Source organism: Phycomyces blakesleeanus (assembly GCF_001638985.1).
Source record: "Phycomyces blakesleeanus NRRL 1555(-) unplaced genomic scaffold PHYBLscaffold_26, whole genome shotgun sequence".
Lineage (NCBI taxonomy): Eukaryota > Fungi > Mucoromycota > Mucoromycetes > Mucorales > Phycomycetaceae > Phycomyces > Phycomyces blakesleeanus.
This window is the reverse complement of record NW_017265159.1, coordinates 187,431-204,575: the sequence shown is the minus strand read 5'-3', so window position 1 is coordinate 204,575 and position 17,145 is coordinate 187,431. Positions and strand designations below refer to the sequence as shown.

General features: G+C 34.7%; 5 protein-coding genes across 5 annotated transcripts; 3 read left to right on the top strand and 2 right to left on the bottom strand.

The window, feature by feature from the left end:
• The first annotated feature begins 855 nt into the window (after nt 1-855).
• Nucleotides 856-3,209, top strand: PHYBLDRAFT_127760 (hypothetical protein). Its single transcript, XM_018429184.1, has 2 exons — nt 856-1,675; nt 1,843-3,209. Exons 1-2 carry the CDS (start codon nt 861-863, stop codon nt 2,687-2,689), a joined length of 1,662 nt encoding a protein of 553 aa, XP_018286114.1. The 5' UTR covers nt 856-860; the 3' UTR covers nt 2,690-3,209.
• A 282-nt stretch (nt 3,210-3,491) lies between these two features.
• PHYBLDRAFT_173567 (hypothetical protein) lies at nt 3,492-4,479 on the top strand (the record flags this gene model as incomplete). Its single annotated transcript, XM_018437059.1, has 4 exons — nt 3,492-3,594; nt 3,704-4,055; nt 4,169-4,265; nt 4,396-4,479. 4 exons carry the CDS (start codon nt 3,492-3,494, stop codon nt 4,477-4,479), a joined length of 636 nt encoding a protein of 211 aa, XP_018286113.1.
• Nucleotides 4,480-5,818: 1,339 nt separating this feature from the next.
• Nucleotides 5,819-6,957, top strand: PHYBLDRAFT_117863 (glycosyltransferase family 15 protein; the record flags this gene model as incomplete). Its single annotated transcript, XM_018428601.1, has 3 exons — nt 5,819-6,260; nt 6,373-6,634; nt 6,771-6,957. The coding sequence occupies 3 exons, from the start codon at nt 5,819-5,821 to the stop codon at nt 6,955-6,957; spliced, it is 891 nt and encodes a 296-aa protein (XP_018286112.1).
• Nucleotides 6,958-7,998: 1,041 nt separating this feature from the next.
• On the bottom strand, nt 7,999-9,575 carry PHYBLDRAFT_188800 (hypothetical protein). The gene is made up of 5 exons (XM_018439564.1): nt 9,361-9,575; nt 8,966-9,263; nt 8,768-8,871; nt 8,427-8,697; nt 7,999-8,356 (listed from the first exon to the last, which is right to left on the bottom strand). Exons 1-5 carry the CDS (start codon nt 9,527-9,529, stop codon nt 8,161-8,163), a joined length of 1,038 nt encoding a protein of 345 aa, XP_018286111.1. The 5' UTR covers nt 9,530-9,575; the 3' UTR covers nt 7,999-8,160.
• Nucleotides 9,576-13,967: 4,392 nt separating this feature from the next.
• PHYBLDRAFT_173564 (hypothetical protein) lies at nt 13,968-16,768 on the bottom strand (the record flags this gene model as incomplete). Its single annotated transcript, XM_018437058.1, has 6 exons — nt 13,968-14,019; nt 14,665-14,776; nt 15,066-15,138; nt 15,626-15,640; nt 16,345-16,460; nt 16,726-16,768. The coding sequence occupies 6 exons, from the start codon at nt 16,766-16,768 to the stop codon at nt 13,968-13,970; spliced, it is 411 nt and encodes a 136-aa protein (XP_018286110.1).
• Between the last annotated feature and the right edge of the window lie 377 nt (nt 16,769-17,145).

The following is a 17,145-nucleotide window of genomic DNA, read 5'->3' as shown; positions in this document are numbered from 1 at the left end:
ATATTACAGTTAGATATATTGATTGTATGGCAATTACTTCTATATTATTATTATGGGTATAGTTATATAAAAGAACCAGTCAATTTCTACCCATGATTGAATTATCAGTTAGCTCTCCTTAAAATATAGATAAACAGGATCAGCCAGCGTTTTTATTTGTCACTGTTTGTGCCATGCGGTGGTTTCCATGTGTATAGTCTAAAGTCAATAGGCTGTGATGTTTATAAATCCACACACGAATACAGTTGGTATTTAGATTGATCAAATAAACATGTTTATTCTTCAAGGAGCTTATAAAATAATGTTAATTGCTTGTAATTCATTTTTCAGTGTACATATTATATTATATACATTTAAATAGATTGATACAATAATAATCAGAAATAAACAAAATCACCATAGTAACAAATTACGGTTTTCCTTTCATTCATTTATTCATTCATTAAATTCATTCATTCAATTTTGTTCTTTTCTTTTCTTTTCTTTCTTTCATTTTAGTCTATTTTTTTATATTATTTTTCCTGCACAAAGAACCGAGTAAAAAAAACCAAGAAAAAAAAACTTTTTCTTGGATGCCGGAGTGTGAATGTATTATGTGAGAAATAGCGGAGTTATTGGTTCCTTAGAATGGCTGTCTAAAAATAAATAGTGCTCCCCAAAATGTCCAAGCTCAGCCACTGAGGTTGAACTAAATGAGTGGTGACGTAGGACTAGCATTGCACCGCAATGCTGAACACGGTGCAAATATCACTATCATGAGTATCTAAGAAAAAAAAAAGAAGAAAAAAAAAATGACGCCTGACACGTGCCCAAACTCTTTTCTTCTTTCCAATTTGCCCTTTGCCGTTGTCTCTCCAACCATGAATCTCGTTGGACCTGAAGACATCTCGCCACCAGCTACACCTCCAAGCAACAGTCCTGCTCGCCCCACACAAAGGCATCGCATCTCATACTCTGACTTTTCGATTGGAGAAAATGCAGCTCAATTAGCCGCAATTTTTGATGACCATGAATTAAACCATCTTTTTCAGTTGAAGACATCCTTTCAGCAATTGACCTCTCAACAGCGTCAGTTTTTATTATATGAAATTATCAACTGCTGCGATAATTCCCAACTTGCCTATCTCAGTAATCTTATTGCACCCCGTCTCAAAGTTGATTTCTTAAAGGAGTTACCGATAGAGATCTCTCTCCATATCCTGTCCTTTATAGACGACCCAAAAACACTAGGGCGTATAGCATGTGTATCAACCTTCTGGAACTCACTCCTCAAAGACGAAGCGACATGGAAGGCACTGTGCATGAAGCACCAATATAGACGACGCAACTCGAGCATATGTGGGGGTGAACTGCTTGATCCACCCACACACCGTCTCAACTTCTCTTACCGAGAATATTTTAAGCGTAAATATAACATTGCAGCTGCATGGGCTCACGGCGGTCGAGTCAAGGTCATCGAAGAAGGCTTCTCGGATGGCCTTGTGACCTCACTCCAGTTTGATGAAAAGTACATTGTGGTTGGGTGCGATAACCACCGCATCGAGGTGTTTGACACGAGAACAGGAAAAAAGGTGCGATCTTTAGAAGGCCATGAAGGAGGCGTCTGGGCACTCCAATTCAAGGGGGGTGACAAGAGAGACCCAGAGCGAGTCCTTGTTTCAGGAGGGTGTGATCGGTAAGTCCCCAAGCTACACACAAACACACAAAACAGACGCACACATTACACATAACTTATTACACACGCACACACACAATACTTATTTATTTTCTTTGCTGCATACATTACTAACTCTCTTTAAAAATATAACACACATATATATGTATATATTTTATATCGATTAGTGATGTTCGAGTTTGGGACTTGGATACAGGAAGCCAACGTCATGTATTGCATGGACACACATCTACAGTCCGCTGCCTAAAGATGAAAGATAAGAGAATTGTAGTTACAGGGTCGCGCGATACGACACTCCGAGTCTGGGATATCAAGCGTGGTATTCTGTTACATGCGCTGATTGGCCACCAAGCAAGTGTACGATGCCTGGATATTGCCGGCAATATGATCGTCTCTGGATCATACGATTCGACTGCTCGTGTCTGGGATCTTCAGAGTGGTCGCTGTAGACACACTCTTGCCGGACATTACTCCCAAATATACGCTATTGCCACCGATGGCTACAAGGTAGTGACCGGTTCACTTGATTCCCAGATTCGTGTCTGGTCAGTCGAGACTGGCCAGTGTCTCAATACCCTTCGTGGACATACTTCGCTAGTTGGACAATTACAGCTGTCAGGAATGACTCTGGTTAGTGGAGGATCTGACGGCTGCTTACGGATATGGGACCTCCAAAGCTACGAATGCATTCAACAGATATCTGCCCATGACAATTCAGTAACATGTCTCCAATTCGACGATCGCCGTATGCTCAGTGCTGGAAACGACGGAAAGATCAAATTATGGGATATTCGCCAGGGACGACTCATAAGAACCTTTACACAACCAGCAAAGACGGTGTGGAAGATTCAATTTAACGACACAAAGGCAGTAGTTGTAATGCAGCGACAACGGTCCTCGAATTCAGATGCAGAAGATGGCAAAACAGTGATGGAAATTCATGACTTTGATGTTATGAAAATGCCTCCAGAGACTCAAGATGCGGATGTGCTCATGGGCACACACTTCATGTAGACTTTTCTTTTTCTTTTTCTTTTTGCTTTTGCTTTTGTTTTGTTTTCATTACCCTCCTATATTTCTCCCTCTACTCCTATCTCAAACCCTTAAACACTATCACACTCTCACACTCTCACACTCACATTCACACACTCACTCACTCACTATAACTCACAATACATTCATATCTAACTCACCCGTAAACTCACTCACAAACACACCTCTTTATCCTGATCTCTCTTGATCTCCCTCCTTCCCTATCTATATCATCTTCTCTTGTTCATTCTTTTATGTTATGTTATTTCCTCCTTCTTTATTTTATTCCTATTTTTTTGCCTTTATTCCTTATAAAGCATCACTAGTTCCTTGTCCATGTTTTTCTTTTCCATCCCTTACACATTCATGCATCGTTTCTTTCTTGTTTTATTGTTATTTTTATTACTATTATTTATTGATGTGTCCATCGCGTGAAAAGAGAAGAGCCACCAAAAGCCGAACAGATTTTTATGTATATTATATATATATGTGTTCTGCTTATAAGAAGAAGAAAAAAGATAGCATTGTTCGTGCTTTATTGCTTGTTGTATGCCCTGATGGCTTACACATTCATGCAACACACCTTCTCCTACGCCTGTTGTGATTTGAAGATGAAAAGTCACAAAGGGGTGTTATTCAACCACCGCATCCATCAAAAAAAAAGAAAAGAACAAAAAAGAAAAAAAAAGAAAGCCTTGTCTAGCTCCCTTTTTTTTATATATATTTTATATTTTATTTCCCCACAAACTCAGTTCTCTCTCTTTTTCACTTCCTCATCCCGGTCATGAAGCGTCCTCATTCTCCAGTTTCACATGCCACTCCACCCTCAAAACATGTTCGAACATCCTATGGTTGCACAGCTCATGACTTTCAGGTGGATTCCACTCGTAAGTTTCCTCGACTTGTTAACCGAGATTCCCTTCCAATTGTTTTATCTTATGAACGCTTCCAACTTCATACATTATATATTATATCTGTCAATGAAATGAACAATAGACATGAACCAAGTCTTTGACCAACAGCAGTGGAAATCTGATCCGATCCTTATCCCCACACAGCCAATTAATACATCCTGCCTTGACCTAAGAATGCCACAACCTCTCCGACACCGAGTCCGCATTGACGACATTGACGAGTATTTAGCCCAACATGAATCCTCGGACAGCGATGAAGAAGACAATCGAACAACGTACGTAGGAGATAATATGCGAGGTTCGGTTATCCAGGGAAGCGATGATATACATCTTGTCGATGCTCACGTCAATGGCGCATTTCTTCCTATGCAAAGACGGTCCGGAGAAACAAAATTACGCATACCAGACTTTGTTCTACGAAACAATTCCCCAGAGTAAGCCCAAATTAAATCAATTCAATTCAATTCGATCCAAGCCTTTTAACTTTTAACTTTTTATTTTGATTACCTCTTGGCAATTAATACTAAAATTTCATGTTTATTTGTAGACCACCTACAAAACCCAATGGGCGTGACCTCATATTGTACCAACAACCTCCTTGGAAAGCATTGGTAGAATCCAGCTCCTCTAACCCTACCACAACAGTAAGTTGGACTCATTTATTTATTTATTTTTACCCTTTTTTATACTTTTATTTCGAGGTGTACACAGTAAATTCCCCCTCTCGTCTAATCTCACCCTCCCTTCTGTATAACGCTTTCTTTGGTACCATAGAATTCCCAAAATGAGTATTGTATGGAAGTTGACGATCGACAAAACCAAACATCGTATTCGATCGATGCCATGGAAATCGATTAGAAGAAAATATAGAAAGATAGATAGATAGAGAGAGAGAGATAAACTTTAGTTGATTAACAAAAAATAATAATCAATCATAGCATTGAACTCCCCCTCACTATCATTCACACACATTCACACACATTCCCTCACAAACTCGCTCTCACATAAGAAAACGATAAAGATTAAAACCCCGAAAAAGAAAAAGAGAAAAAAAAAGAAATTGAGGCGAGGGTGTGTTGTAGACCCATCGCCTTTTTGTACCATATTATACATCTTACCTATCGTACCAAACAGGAATAGCAAAGAGGAAAAGAGGTACCTTTCAAAATATTCAATCCCTCAATTTTTTCCTCCACTACCACTATCAATATCAATATCAATATCAATTTCACTGTCACCACTCCCTCTCCCTCTCCCTCTCCCGCTCTACCTCTCTCCCTTTCCTTTGACTTTGCTTTTCCAACCCCTCTTTTTTTTATATACTTGCATATTTAAATAAATTCAATACATACTCATTCGACAATAAACGCTATTATAAGCTACTTTTATATACATATAAAAATATAAATCTAAAGAAGATTTCATCATCAATAAGTGTGTGTAGTATAGATGTAATATGGGTAGTATGGGTAGTATGTGTAGTATGTATATATATATATATTAAGACTATTTTCAAATACGCTATAATGCTCTGTCTTTACTAATATGTAATAAATTACTTTCAATGCATGCCAGAAATATATACATATATATCATCATCATCATTAAAAACTTTAATAATAATAACAATAGAGATAAAGATTTAGTTGACATTCGATCTCTATTGACTTTGACTCATTCCTCTTCTTCCTCTTCCTCTTCCTCTTCCTTTTCTTCGTCTTGAACCTGCCTCTGTTTTTTCTTAATGCTTCACCAAAGTTCAGATGGGCCTCACTCCCCAAAATCACCCCTTAAGAAACCACTCTCTAGGCGCTCTTACTCGCGTACATTAGCCAAGTTATCAATCCTTGCTCTGGTGTCTATTTTCTTGGTAGCCTATGGGCGTGGTCTGATTTGGCTAAAAGCAGATACCCCTGCTTTGGATCCACAAGAAGTCAATATATTGCAATCATTGTGTAATCTTCGTCCAGATAACCCAAGAATCCATGAGGATAATTCAATTGATACATTACAAGGTACCCACCCAAACATACATATACATCTCATACTCGTGCTTAAATATGCTCTTTTATTTCTAATAAAAAAAATCATCTCAATAGAGCTTATCAAACCAATACACCTCTTACCAGAAGTTTCTCCGGACACTACGATACCCGCCGATACGTGGAAGGATTTACCCACAAAGGGTGTGTTGTACATGATTGTCCAGAATAGCAAACTATATAGTGCTAGAGAAGCCATTCGGAGTATCGAAGATCGATTCAATCACAAGTACCATTATCCATGGGTCCTCTTGAACAGCCAACACTTTACCGCCGATTTCAGGAAATATGCCTCCATGGCTACCAAGGCTCCCATATATTTCGGAAAGATTGATCCAGATACCTGGTCTTATCCACCTTTTATTGACGTGGCTCGTGCTGAGAGAAATATGGGTGTTCTTGGAGGGACAAATCTGTACAAAGGCGGTAGTCTGTCCTTTCGCCAGGAAGCTAGGTATCACGCCGGGCTGTTCTTTCATCATACTCTCTTTCAAAATGTTGATTATGTTTGGCGCGTGGAATCTGATTCACAGTATACTTGTGACTTGGTTGACTTTGACCCCTTTAAGGAGATGAAAGAAAACAACAGGACTATTGGTATGCCCAACTAGTCAAATTTGATCATTTCTCTTTACATACATCTACCTTATTTTTTAATGGATATAATAATAACTCATCTTACATATGTATGTATCAACTCACAATGTAGGCTTTGCACTGACATCAAAAGATGTACCCAGAGCTATTCTTGGTCTTTGGAAAGTAACTCGCGCCTTTATTGATGATTACGCACAAACGGTTGTATCTCCTGACGAATCTATTATGCCCTGGATTGTCGATAGACGAGGTGAATACAATACATGCCACATGGTGTCTAGCTTTGAGGTCGTAGACCTGGCTTTCTACAGATCTCCGTCGTACCAAAGATATTTTGAGTACCTTGACCGGTCGGGTGGATTCTTTTACGGAAGGTAAAGACCTGTTCTCCTTTTATTCACGTATGGCTAGTCTCTATCATATATTTCAATTGATTTATTGATAGAACATCATTAACAAGCAAAACAAAACAAAACAAAATGTGTGTCTGTATTTGTTTCTTCTTCTTAGATGGGGAGATGGTCCTGTAAAATCAATTGCAGCGGCAATGTTCTTAAAAAGAGATCAAATCCAGTACTTTAAAAATGTTGGATATTCTCACGGCATGTTTTCCCATTGTCCTTTCCAAGAGAATTACTCAGAACATTGTAGTTGCTCTTTGGATGAGACATTTGGTAAGTCTGAATTAATTAACTAGCATGATTTCTCAATAGTCATGACAAAGAATTTACTAATGTCCTTTTATATGTCTATATTTTTTCAATAGATTTCAAAGATAATAGCTGTACAGTCGATTTACTTAATCTTGTCAATCGTACTATTATTCACGAAATGGCTGATTATGCAAAATTGGTCGTGGATAAGAACACTTCTATTAAAAAAAGATTATAATATCCAAGCCATATATATATATATATATATATATATATATAACAAAGCTTCTCCCGTAGACTCTCACTTAATAGTAATGATAATAGTAATAATAAAAAAGATACACGTACAACGCAGCCCTATTTTGTGTAGACTATTTGTGACACTAGTGGTAGACGCACAAGCCATACTTGGCTTCTTGCCTTGTTTAGCTAGTTACAATAGAGAACAACAATAGAAACAGCAATAAAATAAAATAAAATTATATGACATGATATTATATCTACTGTGTATTTTACTCTCTCTTTTTTTGAAGTCTTGTTTTGAAAATAGTTAAACACGTCTTCCAAAAGATACTATAGCTTCAAGTATATCTAAAGTCTAAAATTTCAACTTCTTGGTTACCATAACAGCAACAAAAGAAGACTTTGTCAGCTAAACAAAATTCTCCACAAAACTTTTGATCTTTTTTTTTGTCCTACCATCCACTGACAGCCAAATTTGACACAATCCGATATCCCCCTCCCTCCTGGCTTTTAAGTATTAGACTTTCTTTCTTTATTTTGGACACCTGAATAGTATCAACTGCACTGGGACTTGTTCCATTTTACACACACACACACACAGATAGATAGAGAGATGCACGCACACTGACTGTGTCAGACTCACACGGTTACCAAGTTTGAACTCCAATAATAGTAGCAATAATCTTGAGATTCATACTCGTACCTTACCTCAGACTCCTAGGATCTCGAACCTTTCAAGTTTCTCGAATTATCTTCACAGATATTTTTGATAACTTAGACATACTTCTTCAGCTTTGTAATAAATAACAGCGAAAGTTATATATATATTCAATACACAAGATAGCTTTGAGTTTGTTTGTTTGTTGGTTTTATTTGCTGATTTTTTTTATTATACAATGTGTTTTTGTGATTTTATTATCAATATATGTATAAAGAGTATTTGTCTCTTATCAAATCATGAAAGAAAAAGAAAGAAAAATAATGGAAAATAAATAGAGGTAACACTACATAGAGACTCCAGAGGTGACTGCACCGATAGCAATACACAAACCAGACACAATAAAGCCAAGAACAATTACAAGGGCCTCCTGAGCAAACTCGACCTTGTACCAGTTGATGCGGCTAGAATCAGGCTCGGATACAACAAAGTAAGCGTAAAGAGGGAAGGTAATGGCGTAGGAGAATTGGAAGATAACCCAGCTATTTTTTTTTTGGTGAGTAAACTTGTTAATTCCCACCCTTCTTTATATATATATACACTAATACTTACAGGCTAAAAGTGTTGCTGAATGTAACAAGAGTGTTTCCGAGCAAATGAACAACAGCAGCAACTACCAAGAGGTAGATGTTCTCGTGAACAGGTGGCAAAAAGTTGACGACTTTCTTGTCCTTGGAATCCTTGGGCTCGGGGAGGATACCATTCTCAGCACCAGTTTCCTGGATATTGGCGGGTGTGCGAATGTTGGTCTTCTCAGCAATGGCACGGTTGTGCTTGTAGAGACGGATCATGGTAACCGAGAGAACAACATCAATCACAAGACCTGAACGAAGCATAGTGTTAGAAAACATCCTTTCCCCTTGTTAATTCCACATTCACAAAACAAAACGTACCCTGGAACTTGAAGTAGACAGCATCAAAAGGCCATGGGAGAACCAAGACAATGCCAAAGGTAGTCATGAGGTATGCAAAGCCTGCAAGGGTAAAGAAACGCTTTCTGTTGGTACAAATTATAGCAAAAAGTTAAGTTAATACATAAGAATACAGCTAGATCTCAATTCACTAAAGTTATATATATATATACTACTTACGAAATACCAGCCTGGCGCAAAAGGATATGAGCAAGCAAGAGAAACTCAAATAGATTGTGGAAAACGCCAAAGGAAACCCAGATCTTTCCAACACTGAGAAGCAAGAAAGAAAAGGTAGTGAAGAAGGTAGCAACAAGGTAGCATAGGATGTCAGTGTTGAGATCGCCTATATTGCGCTTTCCCTCAGGGGCCGATGGAAGGTAGACACGGAGGATATAGAAGTTGGCGTAAATGGCAGACAGAGTAACCAGGGCAACACTAAAGACAGTAACAGCCAAGAATGTGTTCTCGTTGTAATCTAGGTGGTTTTTGTTAATAATAATATATAGATAATAAGGAATTAGGTATAAATGCTAGTATCTGAAATGTTGTATTTGATGTTGAAGCAACTTTACCTTTGATTGGCATAACCCAGGTAGGGATCTCATAGACCTTGTTGTACCAGCGAGCAGGTGTATCCTGAGGATCTGTCATCCACCAGTCGGCGTTAGCGCCACTGATACCAAAGCATGCGGCCAGAAGATAGGTAGCTCCAATGAGGTGTTGAAGAGACAGGCCAGACATGTCAATGTATTTTGTCAGATGAAGAAGAAGAAGAAAAAAAATCCACCTCTCGAAGGACCTGTCTTTTATAAGCAATTCATTTGTTATTTATTTATTTATTTTATTTTTTGGATAATCACTTTAAGTGATACTTGTATCTCTTGTGTGTGTACAAAAGTGTACATAATTGTACATACGCGTACATAAGCGTACATAAGCGTACTGTATATGCGAGTGCTTTGTTGTACGACAATTGTATGCTTTCAGCATATTACATCCTGGGTTCAAACACTAAGAATTCCAAAATTATCTGTGGACGCATGTATAAACAGAAAAAGAAACGCCCTATTTTTTTTTCGTTCAGAAGAAGAAGAAGAAGAAGAAATGTATATTAAGGGCAGTGTAAGACGTACTGTGGTAGTACAAAAGATCATAATATGTGTGCTTATACAAAATTGCATATAATCTATATCCATATTTGTATATATATCGAATAGCTGGTACTATATATTGCCAGAATTCTCGATTCGTACATTGATTTGTATGGTTATTGCGTAACATGTTTTATTTTTACATTATTTTTGTTGTTGTGGTAGTAGTAGCTTAATACTAATATTGTTACTATTGCTACTTCAAAAACAAAAACAAAGGTAACCTTATTGTAAAACCATTATATTTATTGAAGATATGTTATACTGACTCATCTTTAGAGCTAAGATATTGTACATGAATATTATAGCGTCTCTCTTTATTACCAATAATAATAGTACCAAGTACAGTGCTTAGAGAGGTATCCGAACCTATCAAAATCTATTCCAAAACCAAACATATATCCGCCAATGAAGTAGAATCTGCGTGGAGCTCGCGCTGGTTATTTTAAGGGTACTACAAGACAAAGTCTATTTTCATATGTATATATTTATTTGTGTGTGTGTGTGTGCGTGTGCGTGTGTAATATATTAATGGGTGGATTTTTATTCTTCTTTCTTTCTTATTATTATTTTGTCAAGATCCAATGTATCTCGCACGGTCAACGAAAAATATTCTTAAAAAGATAAATAATTACTTGCATAAGCATAATGATATTGAATCAGCTTACTGTACATAACATAAAAATACTATAATTGAATGAATTATATATATATAAAAACTAGCATTTTCTGTCAGATCTAGATCTAGACAAATATCTGTGGTCCCATTCATTTCCATAGAAAAAGTATTAAAAGAGCGGAAATGGGGGTTTTGTATATGTATACACACTATTATTAATATGGTGCTATGGGTAAGCGGGTATACTCTAGTTGAGTCAAGCCCTTCTTTATTCACTGATCAGCAAGTGCTTAGCTAACTCTAAATAACACAAATCGTAACACAGTACGCCAACTGTACTCTGTTTTTACATGTTCACTGTTGCTGTTGTTTCTGTTTCTATTTTTCGTTTACATGATTTGACTAAAGTCTTGTATCTGATCTTGTACTTATGTTTCTTTACGGCCATCACATTATCTCATTCAAATTATTCTGCTGACATTCATTGCCTATGATGCTTTAGATGTCTGATCAAAGTTAAATTAAAGAAAATAAATAAAATAAAATAAAAAAGAGTATTTTATCTTCAAGCTATTTTTACGTATAGAACTTACAAAGATGCTAGAAGAAAATGTACTTTAGTTACACATAAATCTGTAGTGTGTATGTGTGTTCCTTACACAAACATAAGAAAAAAAAACTCTATTTTCATATACATAAATTATTCAAATATATCTTTTACTGTGCTTTATGCTATAGAATGCTTTACCTTACTATACACTGCCAAACAAGAGCAGAAGAATATATAAGATTAAATAAAAATAGACAAGTTTTTAACCCTTGTAAATCAATGACTATCTTCATTTGTTGCTGCCTGCTGTTTTTTTTTCTGTTTTTTGTTTTTTTGCTATATTACCTGCAGGATACTTTAACAAATGACTCTGTTCTGCATGCATACATACATCTCTTATTTATTTCAGAGGCAGTCTACAACAACAATATTTCCACATTTTGTTTCAAATTCAAGCGAATAAATAAATAAACAAATAGATAAATACAATAATAATACTGAGGTTTAGATTTGTATCATTTACTAAAATCTCGATAGATATTTAATTAATAGGGGATATAAGGGGCCGGGGGGGCTTTCTTTTTGGTGGTGGTATTCAAGCGCACCTAAACAAAAGCAAAAGACAAGGTCGGTTCCACACACTATTATGTTTGATCGTTGCATAAAGCCGAGGAGAGAAATAATTAATCCTATATAGACCCAATTATTGTCACACAGGCATAGGCGTTGATCATAAAAATGGAATAAACTTAGGGTTTATCACTGCGACGTGGAAGCGGTGTGTACGAGGCGTTGTGCTGCAGACCACTAACCACAAAAATAAAAATAAAATCGATTTTTGGAAGAACCCGAAACCTCCAAAAATAAAGCCACAGTAAATTTTGTGTAGGTTATTACCACTTTATGTATTCATTGAAACCAAAATTAATATTAATCCCATTAAAGAAAAAAGAACCAAAGTAATAGAGACGTGTAATTAATAAAGTTCCAATAAGACCAAGGCTAATCCCAAGTATAAGACAAAAAAAAACGGTATCTAGGCTACAGTAAGAAAAGAAAAAGGGTATTAATTTGTGATACTAATGAATAGAACAAGTAGATGTATATATAAAAAAAATGGACGAGTCATGGAACTATCTTCATCCGTTTCTTTTTTATCTCTTTCCTTTTACAAATTTTCAAGCGCTATTCGCTGTTCCTTTATTAAAAAAAAATATCCGGGCATGGATGCTCATCATACACCCCTTGACCGGACAAGTAAAAGTTGATGAGCTATTTTCTTACCGCTCTTGCTAATATACCATCTTGTCTTTTGGAATTCAAAATTAACCCATTAGCCATTTAATTTCTTTATTGTATAGTGAGTTATATATTTTTAATTCTGTATTTATGATATACTTATAAGATAAACACAATTTATATATAATGTATAAAGAAAGGATAATGAATATCAGTAACTCTTAGCCGATTGGCTTGTTTATCTTTTAATATATACATTTATTTTTAAAAATAATAATAAGAATAAGAAAGGTGTCTTACGAAGCACAAGAAGAAGAAAATTTAAAGCAATGGCTTAAAATTTTAAACGTTGAATATTCTCTGACTTTGAACTCAAGCTTAAAGGAAGTATGCCAAAAACTCTTATATATATATATAGAAAGAAAAAAACGAAGGGGTAATATAAACAAACACAATTTTAAATAGTAGAAAGTAAATAGATAGAAAACAGAAAGTTATTTTCTTATTTTTAAATTCTCTATTTATGTGGCTATACTCGTTAATTTTTGTAAAGAAAATAAAAGGAAAAGTCTCGGATAACTATTGCACCCTCCTAAAGGAAAAACATTTGCTCATCCACTCATATGTTCATCTTTCATTGGTGTGAACCAAGTTCAATAAAAGAAAATTGAGACATGTTAATACTACAATTCAATTTCCTGCTTCTAACCCGAGGTATAACAGCCAAAGCTTGATATATTAGAGAGGGTATGGACTTGTAGCATTATCAGGTACTATATTTTTTTTAATCGGTACTCAAATTACTACAAAAGATCTTTAATATTTTTGATTTGTTCATCTTTATATAGAAGATATGAGACTGGAAGAGTAAGAGGAGTAATATTCTGTGAATAATTCTTATACAAAAAAGATAATAATGTATGTTGCATGTACCTCGGGCTAAAGCAGAATCTAATAAACAATATTGTAATATCTTTGGAGAGGTTCTTTCCTTATTATTTTTACAGTCAAATGAGAAAACTTTTTCGATTATATTTATATATGTTCTAGCCACACAATCAGCTTCCTGTTTTATTTTATTTTATTTTTATCCAAATATCTGTCATACTGTTCCTATTATTACTTGAGTATTCATACTAAGATTATTCGATTTATCTAAACAACACACTGTTGACATATCCCAGAAAACTATATAAACACAGTATCACCAAGCGAATAAAGGCCACCCATAAAACATATATTATTTCTTCATCTTCTTCTCATGGTATTGATCTGAAGAGTACAGATACTTGTCATGAAGGCTACAAGTGTTAGTCTGGATATGTTTTCTTTATTTTAAGACGTGCTGTATTGGCTTATATGATGAAGTGATCTAAACAGTTAAAAGAAAAAGAGAATATATATGTATATATTGATCTCCTCTAAAAGAAAAAAATCATTGACTCAGATAATAACAATTGGCAGCTTATTCTCTTGGAAAAGATAAAAAGAAAATAGAAGTAATGTGTAAGAATGGTCTTTATTACTTTTATCTTTCAATAATTAATAGTAATTAAGAGAAAGAGAGATATTAAAGTAGTTAAGCACTTTTGGGGCTCATTGTTCCAAATATTGATATTTTCAATTGATAGCTGTTTCAGCTGTAACAATCATGTTCTTCCCAAGGCTATTACTTGATTGATATAAGAAATATTTAGGAAGATATGATATGTTTGGGCCAGCCTGAATTTTGAAGACACACTCGACGTACCACTTCACACACTGCTCTTACCTCTACTCAACCTCTACTCAACCTCTACTCTACAATTAGATCAAGACTATACTAACACCTTTTGTTAAAAAACAAATAAATTATTAACGAGAGATATCTGACATGAGTGTGGTTATCCGAACAGTAAGTTGATTGTATTTTAGACCAAATCATATTCCTGAAAAATATAATAAACCCCGACGTGAAAACAGCTTGGAGATTGAGGCTCAAAGAAGAGAATAATTAATCAAGCGTGTAAAGCAGATATCTTGACATAGTGATTTACTTCTGGAAGACTTTACTAGATCCTGTAAGATAAATCAAACCGTTTTAAAAAGATCTTTCTCTTGTGTTTTGTTTTATCTTATATTGCTCACTATTAAGAAATATACACACTTTTTGGTATCATATCTAAAAATTTAGATATTATTCTTGTAATAGTCAAAACTATTACATTTCTAAGAAATCGATAAGATATTGATTGTATGTATATATACCAAATACGTTAAAGAGTTTAACAATTTTTAAACGCGTGTGCGCTTTGTTTTTTACCCTGAAATCTCTTACTTTCTATCATGAGTGTTCGTTAAACTGATGCGCGAATCAACATCGGACGTCAGGCCGAATGAGAAAAATAGAGAATTGATCTTTACTGCGCAATGTCCTGACAAACTCATTTCTGCAAGAACATGATGAGAGTTATATATAAGCTAATGAGCTATTCGCTTGAGCAGAATTGTAGTCTTTGATGGTAAATAAGGTTTCGCATCGTTGTCGCTCGTCTTTTTCTGTTTTTTGCGTCCTTTTTTGTTTACTTTTTGCTTTTTTTTTTCATAGTCTTTAGCTCTAGTAGTCACATGCATCTAAAAAGAGTCACATATTTTTCCCCTTGTTTTTTTTTGCAGGTGTATACGTCAGTGATGAAAGGATACAAGAGATGTGTAGAGTAGATGGAAGACTCCATTTACTTTGGTCCTCTTCACTGAAAAGGAGCTCGTGAAACTCGACTCCGTTAAAGTAGTTGAAATGACGATTGACGTTCTTTTAAAAAAAAAAGTGTGTGTGCGGTACCACACTCGTCTGTCCTCTTTTTTTTTTGGAATTGACTTGAATTTAACCTAAAAAGTACAACATGACTCTACTGAAGCTCTGTCAATACTTTTACAGTTAGAAAGCTCAAGAAAGAATGAGGTATTTGTAATGATTCTTAAAAGAAAGAAATAAAAGTGTAGCTGTTTCTATCAGAGAAAAACTCTAACAATTTTTTACATCAATGATACAAAAGTATAGGAATTGTATAATACAAATATACATATTTGGTACAATGAATTAATAAAAAAGAAAGGGCGGAATCCTGTGGTAGTCGCTGATTAAAGCTCCGGATCCTTAAACGCACCCATGTGTGGACATATAGGAAACAGGATCATTATTGTGTGTCAGAAATACAAAGATACCTACTATATATCTTTTTTTTTTAATACATACATACATATATAATATACCACTCTATCGTATAAATTACTCTTACTTTTTTCAGAAAAATCTACTGTTTGAAATATTAACGTTACATCTTTAATAATTCATAAATAAAACTAAAATAAAACCATACGGTACCGAAACCTCTAATCAAAGTATATGGTACCGAAACCGTAAAATTACATAAAAAATACAGAGTCATATCAATAATTATCATAGGCTCTATATTAAATGTAAGCCTCTTTCATTGTATGACTAAAGATAATGATATGACATTTTTTTGTTAAATAAAGTTTCTGAATCTACCGTGGTAAATTGATCAAAGGGCTTGCAAAGAACAAGCTGGGAAAGTGGCTGGAAAGATATGCTGTGGTACAGTGGAGGAAGGCAAAGGAAAAAGAATAAGAAAAAAAGAGAGAAAGAGCTTGTGTGTGACATCAGTATACCTTCATTGATGTAGCCCGCACCTTGACAAAGGGAAAAATAAGTCTCGAGGAAATGAGGGATCCAGAAAGGAAAGATATTAGAGATGATCTGGGCATGTTCACAATCTTTTCTTTACTCTATGATCCCTTCTCAAAGTAGAATATATGCTGAAGAGCTACAATTACACTTTATATTCACCCTATTGCCATAATCAACTTCTTTTACTGTTTGGTATATTACCAGTAATTTTATACATTATACATTATGAGTTATGTAATGTATATATAAATTAATTTTTTTTAATAGTAATAATATTGTCCCTTGGATCAACACTATTCTTAATACTGTGCTCATGATTTCTAGGTTGTAGGTACGCGATCCAGCAACACAACAATATTCTATATGGGCTACTTCCCCAAAGACAAATAAATTGTTAATAGCAAGATACTCTTTTCCAGCTTCTATTATTATTATTTTTAAAAAATAATTCATTGTGAGACTTTCATTAACGTTTTAAATAGCTTTTAGTTATGAGTATATACATTGGTATTTCATTGTCATTCTTTGATATATATATATTCCATAACGCTTATATTCTTCTTCTTATTCATTTTGGACAAAGGAAATATCATTCATTTAGACCATAAATATTCCCAAGCTAAAAGATTTTTTTTATTGGATTCTACACAATTAAAATTGAGACTTGGATCATCAAGGACCTAGTACCTCGATCCAAATGTATGAACATTGAACTCTCAATTAGGAGCATTGTATATAAAATCACTTCTTTTTAAATAATAGTAATAACAATAAAAAAAAGGAGCTCCCCTGACGGCTCTATATCTATTCATGAAGCTGGATGCCATAAACTCAAATATATATATACAAAATAATTTCAATTGAAATTCTTGTTAGTGTATCAAGACATATTCTTCATGGGAAAAATAAATGAATAAAGCAAGTTTTGATTTTTTTATATGTTTACATAAAGTGGTACCACTAGACCATGCAATGCCTGTAGAATAAGGTTCTTCTTATAAGCTAGTATATATAAAAGGGTTCGTTGTTTTCCAATTTTCTGGTTAAATTCAATTACTATTTTATTCACTTTTAAAAAAATATGTTCTGCCAATATTAGGATACTAA

Excerpts from the sequence above, each read along its gene's own strand:
- PHYBLDRAFT_127760 (XM_018429184.1), top strand. The coding sequence starts at position 861 with ATGAATCTCGTTGGACCTGAAGACATCTCGCCACCAGCTACACCTCCA. Across the intron at positions 1,676-1,842 it reads GTTTCAGGAGGGTGTGATCG|TGATGTTCGAGTTTGGGACT; the intron begins GTAAGTCCCCAA and ends TATATCGATTAG.
- PHYBLDRAFT_188800 (XM_018439564.1), bottom strand. The coding sequence starts at position 9,529 with ATGTCTGGCCTGTCTCTTCAACACCTCATTGGAGCTACCTATCTTCTG. Across the intron at positions 8,698-8,767 it reads TGTCTACTTCAAGTTCCAGG|GTCTTGTGATTGATGTTGTT; the intron begins GTACGTTTTGTT and ends TGCTTCGTTCAG. Across the intron at positions 8,357-8,426 it reads TTCAGCAACACTTTTAGCCT|CTGGGTTATCTTCCAATTCT; the intron begins GTAAGTATTAGT and ends AAAAAAAAATAG.